The sequence below is a fragment of the Aulonocara sp. 'chitande type north' Nkhata Bay genome, linkage group LG3 (genome assembly GCF_057382095.1).
Source record: "Aulonocara sp. 'chitande type north' Nkhata Bay isolate Kocher_YH1m ecotype deep benthic linkage group LG3, A_spYH_male_GT1.1, whole genome shotgun sequence".
Taxonomy (NCBI): Eukaryota; Metazoa; Chordata; class Actinopteri; order Cichliformes; family Cichlidae; genus Aulonocara; species Aulonocara sp. 'chitande type north' Nkhata Bay.
Genome location: NC_141346.1, coordinates 26,061,025 through 26,068,924, shown reverse-complemented (window position 1 = coordinate 26,068,924; position 7,900 = coordinate 26,061,025). Strand labels below are relative to the sequence as shown.

At 41.9% G+C, this 7,900-nt stretch overlaps 1 protein-coding gene across 1 annotated transcript; it reads right to left on the bottom strand.

The window, feature by feature from the left end:
• Positions 1–1,068: 1,068 nt before the first annotated feature.
• On the bottom strand, positions 1,069–6,092 carry reeld1 (reeler domain containing 1). Its single transcript, XM_086286006.1, has 6 exons — positions 5,834–6,092; positions 4,422–4,631; positions 3,937–4,252; positions 3,736–3,847; positions 3,513–3,566; positions 1,069–1,701 (listed from the first exon to the last, which is right to left on the bottom strand). The coding sequence occupies exons 2-6, from the start codon at positions 4,627–4,629 to the stop codon at positions 1,111–1,113; spliced, it is 1,281 nt and encodes a 426-aa protein (XP_086142132.1). The 5' UTR covers positions 4,630–4,631; positions 5,834–6,092; the 3' UTR covers positions 1,069–1,110.
• Between the last annotated feature and the right edge of the window lie 1,808 nt (positions 6,093–7,900).

The window sequence follows — 7,900 nt, the reverse complement described above, 5'->3', positions numbered from 1 at the left end:
TGGAGACGCTGCTTGTTTAAAACTAATGAAGGTGTTTGTAGTGTTACACCCCGGCCTAGGCAACGTAACAGTAGACTTAAATTACACCTTTCTTGGCTGCTACTTCAAAGCACATTGTGCGCTGTCTGTCCTGCGTGCTGCACAACAACATTGAATATTTAGTATTTACTGCTGTTTACACTTAGCTAGATTAATGCGATGGTGTTGTGTTTAGTATGTTGCTTTGGTTTTTTTTTTTTCGCTTGTTTTCTATTCTTCTTCTCTCAACAGGTGATCCAGGAGATTTTTTTTCTCCCCCCCTTTCTCACTGTCCCTCTCCCCTTCTGTTTTTCCTTTCCTTCCTCTTTCTTTCTCCCTTTCCTATCCCTCACTCATGTCTGTCCCGTCTGTAACATCTGAAAATAAAATATAATAAACAATAAAAACAAAGGTCGATCAAATGGACCAATACGGCAATGCCACGATGATCCATTTGGCAAAGTAAATCCATTGGGTATCCTTGTTGGTCTTCAGACAACAATTCTGACGGCTAAAGAACCAAATGGGACAGGCAAAAAAAAAAAAAAAACTAATGAAGAAGCGGAAAAAGGTGTCAGAATATCTCTTTCAGCAACAGACTGACTGACCACAGTTTTATCCTTTCGTAGTCACCCCTGTGGAGCCTGCACTGCAGTAGACGACAGTGTTTGCATTCATCTGCATTGCTGTGCTGTCACAAGTGAAAGTTCTGCTGGTTTTTGAGCTAATGAATTTCAAACAATAGTTACTGAAAATCTGGAAGGAGGAAGAAAATTTCAGAACGGACTGGCTCGCATCCGATGTGGACAGGGATCAGCTGGAGGCACGATCGAAGATTGCAGCGGTCCCAGATCCAGCTGGAATATGTCCCCCTGTTGCTTGTCTGTGTTTTATTGTGTTATGGTGTGATGATATCTGTGCGTTCTTTTTCTCCTTAATGACCCTTTTGTGTTACACATTTCACTGTTTTTCCTTTTACTACCTAGCCTGACCTGTCTCCCCAATGTGACGTTTGTTGTAGGGAAAAAAATCAATCCGAACATTCGAGGAGTTAATCAAGATTATTTTCTTGTCCTTGAAAGGTTTTGGTATCTAGCATCTTTGTTGGCAGCCGGCATTTCTCTCTCCAGGTGGTGACAGTACATCATACTCTGCCAGAAGTACTAAGCTGTTCTCTCTGATTTTTCGGACTCTAACCAAATCTCCACACTCCTGGACGTGGATCAGTCCTATCTCTCCTCTCCCATACTCTCTCTCCCGATCGTTCAGGGTCACCGCTGTCCGTTTTCCACAAGCCTGGCGATACAAGTACCTTATTCCAACCACCAGTACCATACCCAAACCAGCTGAGCTGCCCAGCAGCATGCCCAGCTCCCAGGCACTGTGCCTGCGTATGTCTGGATATTTCCCTTCCTTGTCTGGAGTTGCAGGAGGACTGGAGGGATGTTTAGCATCACTATTTGGAAGCTTTGGTTTCAACTCGTGGCCAAGATTTTCCTCGATGTTAGGGTGGGGTTTGGGGTTTGGATGAATGTCTGTTCTTGGTGTTGGTGGGTGTATACTTGGATCAGGATCAGATGATGCAGTGTGACCTTCAGTATGTTTCTGGGAAGGTGAGGGCATGGAGAGGTTGTGCAGAGAGCGACGGGGAGCTGGAGAGGGTCCTGAGTGAAGGGAGGTAGCCTGGGCAGCAGGCGGGGAGGTTACAGATGGGATATAAAAAGATGTACCTTGATAGGAGGAAGAAGTTGCTGAGGTCGAGCTAGATGAAGTGGTAGAAGAAACAAAAGAAATGGAAGAATTTGTTGAATTTGTGATGCACTGGGAAGAGGTAAAGGTAGGCAAGGGAGCTGGAGTAAACAAGAGATCTGATGATGGATGGTTAGAAGTGTATAAATAGGGTATAGTAGACGAGGCAAAGGAGGATGGCTGTGGGGAAGTGGGGGTAGGTTGAGAAGATGACAAATAAGGGGGGTTGGAGATTGGAGAAGGGGAGGGGAGAGCAAAACGAGCTGATGATGTTGTCGGTTGGTTTCTCGTAAAGGAAGAAGGGATGACAAATGTAGACCTAATGGATGCACGCATAGTTACAAGGAGTAAACCTCCAGAAGAATGAGGAGAATTGGTAGACCTATCGTTAACTGTTGCAGTAGGGAGCAAAGTATTGGAGAAGGAGAAAGATGAAGCGGAAAGGGAAGGAGTGGCTGAGGGCAGAGCAAAGACTGGGCGCGTAGTTCTGATCTTTGCGTCAGACCTAAGATCCACTTGACTCTTTTCCAGTATGGGAGTTTGGTCAGTCCTCAGTGTAAAGAGCAGTGGGTTAAAGAGAGACTCTGAGGATGGAGTTTGTTTCTGTTTCTGTGGTCGAGGAGAGTTGTTTGAGACGTCAGGTGATATCTCAGACTGGGAGTAATCTGTCCAAGGAATGCTAGTTTTACCCTGACTTTTAGTTGTAGTAGTTTCTGGCATGTCTTGGAGAAATGTTCTGATATACTCACTGTGAGGAGAGCTACTCAGGACAGTAGCTGTAGTCTGAAGCTTAGAGAAAGGTGTACTGGTTTGCTTTGGGCTACTTTTGGGTTCTAAAGGGCTGTTTTCAGAGTGGGTAAGGGACAATATTGTGAGAAAGGACTTAATGATGGGAGATCTGGATGGTGGAATGGAGTGTGGAGAAGAGGTTTGAGAGCGAGAAAGGAATTTGGATGGAGATGCTGGGAGAAATGGATAAATATTACTCCTACCAGTTTGGGACCGTAGAAGAAGTATGGATGGAAGTATGGAAGTTTCGAAATGACTAATAGGCTTGGGTGAAGAAGTTTGGGAGTGAGGATTTTGAGACCCGATACCTATTTCTGATTTAACTGCATTGGTTTGGGACTCAGTTACACTAGTCCTGTGAGGCTGGACTGAACCACTCTGGGTCTTGAACTTTGCTGAACCTTCTTCTTCCTGGATTGCTGCTTTTGGATTCTGGGTTGTGGGTTTTGGGAGCTTTATCTTATGAAAACTGTGATTAGTTGAGTGATTTCTGGTGACATCTTCTATTTCAGGTTTGTTAGGTGCTTTTGGATCTGGTAAATGTAATTTTGGAAGTTCCTCTTCCTTCAGCGGGATGACAGGAACAAGGAGGGGAAGAGGACTACTTGAGGCTTGCACTGTGTTGTTTAATGAAGAAATGGTGGTAGTTTTCATCCCTGTAGCCTCAGCAGAGAAGAAAGATGCTGTCAAAGGACTTGAGCTCTTGGGGTCCTTCGGTTGAGGAACGGGGTCAATTTGTGCCTCTTCAGTCACACCTGAATATGATCTTAAAGGTGTTTGAGAACCAGTTTGATGATTTTCTAAGGTCATATTCTTCTTTTTACTGACTTCAAACAATGCCAGAGTCACAGACCTGCTCCTGTCCAAGGCTGGATGAGTTGTTTCTGTTGTTGTTTTCATAGATTTGTAGTTGTAAGGTCCACTTCTTGCTCTTGTAATAAGTTGTAGACTAGTACCTGGTCTATTTGTCGCATTTGTTTCTTTCTTTGATGCTTTAAAGGCTCTGAGAGCTGCAAGACAACAAGGTGAGAGAAGAGAGTGAATAGAGAGGCGACAATTGTTCTATTTCAAAGCACCTAGCTTGCATTTTGTCCCAAATTTACCATCACATACTAACTAAATCAGCTTACTTGGCAGGGCTGTAACTTTGTCTTGCAGTAGTGTGGAAATTGCACTCACTCCATTCACTCCAGTAGTGTTACTCCCATTCCAAAGCCTACGACCCGCGTCACGCACCAGTCCAGACTCAATACCTGCCCAGTAAACAAAGTAGGACTGTACCACCGTGATGCTGGAAAACAGAGGATACTCAGGTTTGTGTTTTCTTGTACAAAACTTGAAATTCTGTGAAAACGAATCTGTTATTATTTGTAGGCTTACTAGAACCGTATGTCTCCCACTGGTGAATCAGGAGCCCTCCATACAAACGAGAGGTTTCTCTTCAGCTGTTTGTCCGAGTGTGTGACAGTGTCACCCTCCGAGAGGCAGCACAGAGTGTGGGTGCCAGGAGGTGTGAGGATCCAGGAGCCGCCCACCAGCAACGGGCCCTGTCTCCTGGACTTCCTGACACCACTTCCAGCTCTGGTTTTGGGCCATGGCGTGACCCCATAGCTTCCTCCAAATTTGCTGAAGGTACCCTCTGCACGGCGTGCCTGGAGCAGGAAACCCATGAAGTCCCGAGAGCTCCGCACCATTACTGAACAGTCAAAAAAACAAAAGGTAGCCAACATAAACAGATCATGAAGGTGTTTTAATGTCATTCAGCTCACATACCACATTAAAATAACTACATTTGAGTAACTATCACAGCAGGTTTGTTGGTTTTTAGTTGGTTTGTTAAGCGTCGCACATTACGCTGATAGTACCTGTTATAAACTGTCCAGGGAGGTAGGAAGAGGCAGACGTGCGTATGGTGACCTGTCTGTGCTGCGAGTCCTGAGAGTGAGCACGGATGTGGCCGGGAATCATTTCCTGACAAGAGGCGTGGCTTGCACCACCGGAGAACGATGTGGTGGGCGGGGCCAGTACGAATAAGACCGCACACACACCCAAACAGTGTAGGGTGGACAGCATCGCTAAAGGTAAATACAAAGTTTATGTAGCTCAACCAATTCACTTGATGGACTGAGAGATGATGCAAACAAGATTTTGCTTATCAGAAACTGAGACTGGATAGTGCAAAATAAAGTTGGGAAAATGCAACATAAAACCACCATGCAGAGCTCAAATGCAGTGCAAATATCACAAAAGACAATAAAGAGATAAAGTAAAACGACAAGTATAATGCGTATGAACCAATCAACCTATTATTACACATGAACATGCATGATGAGCTATAAAATTACTGAACATGGCAAAAGAGAAGCAAATAAACCAAATTAGACGCAAAAGAGGCAAACAAAGAAAAAACTGCAGAGATCAAAGGTATTGAAACACTTCAGAAACACACAACATGACATGACTTCACATGAAAAACACAGAAGAAAAAATACGGTGAGGCACGAAACAACTACAACAAAAACCTAAAAAACAAAACAGCCAAACAGAAGCAAACCAACCACCACAAATGTAAACATGAAATGACACAAATAAGATGCAAAAAAGAGGACAAAGACATGCAAAGTCAACAAAAATAGACACACCACTCTGTTAAGAAACGAAACGTGACTGTAAAGAGGTGCTGACTACTTAGAGTCCCAAACTTATTCAAATTAATGCAAAAAAAAAAAAACAATGATGTGCAAAAAAATGTAAAGCATGAAACACACCAACATGAGAGGAAAAGTCCCAAAGCAAGTGACGCAAAAATCTTAAAAGGCTGTTCATCAAAATATTCATAAAAAAAATGAATATGAACAAATATAGCTAATATATCATTTTAGCTGTAGCCCTGCAACAGACTGTCAACCTGTCCAGGGTGCACCCTGCCTCTCACCCTAACAGCTGGGCTGCAGCTGCCCCACGATCCTGAAAAGGATAAGTGGAAGAGGATGGATGGATGGATGGATGACAAAATTCCCAAAGAAAAATATGAATGTAGAGTCTGAATATATCAGGCTATGAGAAAATTACATCAGTTATACTTTTTATTTAAACCAATAGAACTCAATAAATCCTTACAGAAGCACATAAGGTTTATTTCTTGCTTTTTTTTCTTTTTCTCTCCTTTGATACATTTTTTTCCAATTTTTAAGCAGCCTTGTCTGTTTGTACATCCTCCTAGGAAGGAGTTCACATGTGAATGGATGACTGGAGCAGTAGTGAGTTTTATCCTTACCTTGTCAGAGCACTAAGTTTCAGGATGCCTTTAAAACAACAGCGAGCTCCTGCTTCTTCTTCAGCTTGCACAGATCTTCTTGTCCTGTCAGTTCAGCTGTTGTGGGAAAACCATTTAAAATACTTCAGCCCACAGCTGGGGGAATAAAGTGCTCCTGGAAACTCTGAGGATGAAAGAGTAATCCGGGGCTCCAGGATGTGGAGGAAGAGGGGGGAGGGATGTAGATCCAGAGCATGTAGAGCTGCTGGATTAACAATCTGTGACGTTCAAATGGAAAAACAGTGCATATGTGACGCTGTGTACAGCAACAGTAACTTTCAAAAATAAACAAATATTAAACACAAAAGTACTCCTCACAAAAATAAATATATCTTAGATGATTACCTCAGAGGGGTCTGTGGTTGATTTAAAGCTGATTTATCTGCATTAGGTGGACCCTGCAGGTGCACAGCGTGCTGTGTATAAACCTTCTAGATATAAATAAGAAAACAAGATTGTCTTTTGTGTGAACAACAAATCTAAACAGATTCATGTCACTGTGCCATGTGCAAAGGTTCAAATACCGTCTGTTTTAAGGATTAATGTATTAACGTGACAATACTTATGACAACACTATATATATACTATATACTCAAAAACACGTCATTTTAATTTGTATTTATTCAAAACATTAAAAAAGCATTTATTTAAATTCATTTTCACCATCCACCATGAAATGGTGCAGAAAGAATACAAACTGCCCGCATATATAATTTCCCACTCAGCCCATATGCCAGACCGCAACTATTACTACTATTTTACTACTACACCGTATCATCAATTATTACAATGTTGATATGTATGAAAGTAACAAATAGTCTGAAATACTTTATGAAAAATATGTCTCAGTTTTTCCACGTTCTGAAAAAAGAATAATCAGCTAATTTAAAATGACTTAATGATTTATGTTGTGCTTACTTTGGTGCAGAGTTCAAGGTCATGGGAGAATGTTGTTGGATGAAGGAAGGCTGTAAGGCTGTAAGGCAATTCAGACAGAAATGAACAGTTCAGGCTCTCCTGATGTGATCCATCCTTATGGTCAAAATATAACCAAAGAAATTCTGAATTTAAGCCCTCCCACTCGGCAATACTCCACAGCCATCCCACAGGCTGGATTGGACCCTTTGATGAGACAGTTCTGGACCCCGGGCCGTATGTTTGGCAACAACTTTATGGTGGATCCCTTTTTATGGATACATCAAAAGGGATCACTTACAATAAAGTCTCTCTGCACTTTAATGTCAAAGAATTTGATCATTATTACTCTTATTGCTCTGTTTCAAGATTTCTCTTCTAGTATCAGGTTTTCTATGGGATTAAGACCTCCCATCACCCCAACCACACACTACCAGGATGTACACCAGCTGTGGCCGCCTCCCTCCAGGATCTTGCAGACTTCTCCACTGACCTCTTCCTCCTCGTCCCTCTGTTCTCATTGTTCTTATTTTGTTGTCTTTCTTCTGCTTAAACATCAGTGATGTTACTCTTCACTTTGAGACATTATTCAGTAGTCACTATCCACTATCACAAGAGCATATATATTATAAGAATAACATCAGCATTAATTCACGAGTCATTAAACTCAAATTAGAATTTTAAGGTCAGATTTAACATCAGAAGAAGGAAGAAATTTATTTCTAAAAGACGATTCAACCCAAAAACCTTCACAAAGAGGTTAAAACGTTTACGTCAACATTAAAACAGAAGTAAAGTTGGTTCAACAGGACGCGCAAGGGAAGAAATATCTAAACTGGACATCAATGCCGGAGTTCACTGAGTTTTCATTTTCACGGACAGAGTAAAATGTTGTCTTGATATTTCTCTATTATTGTCTCTACTTTTTTCTAGTTGTTTTATTTTTCATTCCAATGCCTTCTAAGTTAAGTGTAAGTTTGCAAAAAAAAAGGTGTGTCTTTGACATTTGTTTCCTTCCATCTCTTCAGCTTCAGATCACACCGGGAGTGTTTCATAAGCATTCTGTCACGGTTCGCTGAGGACTCACGCAGCACTCTGGAGCTTGTGATGATA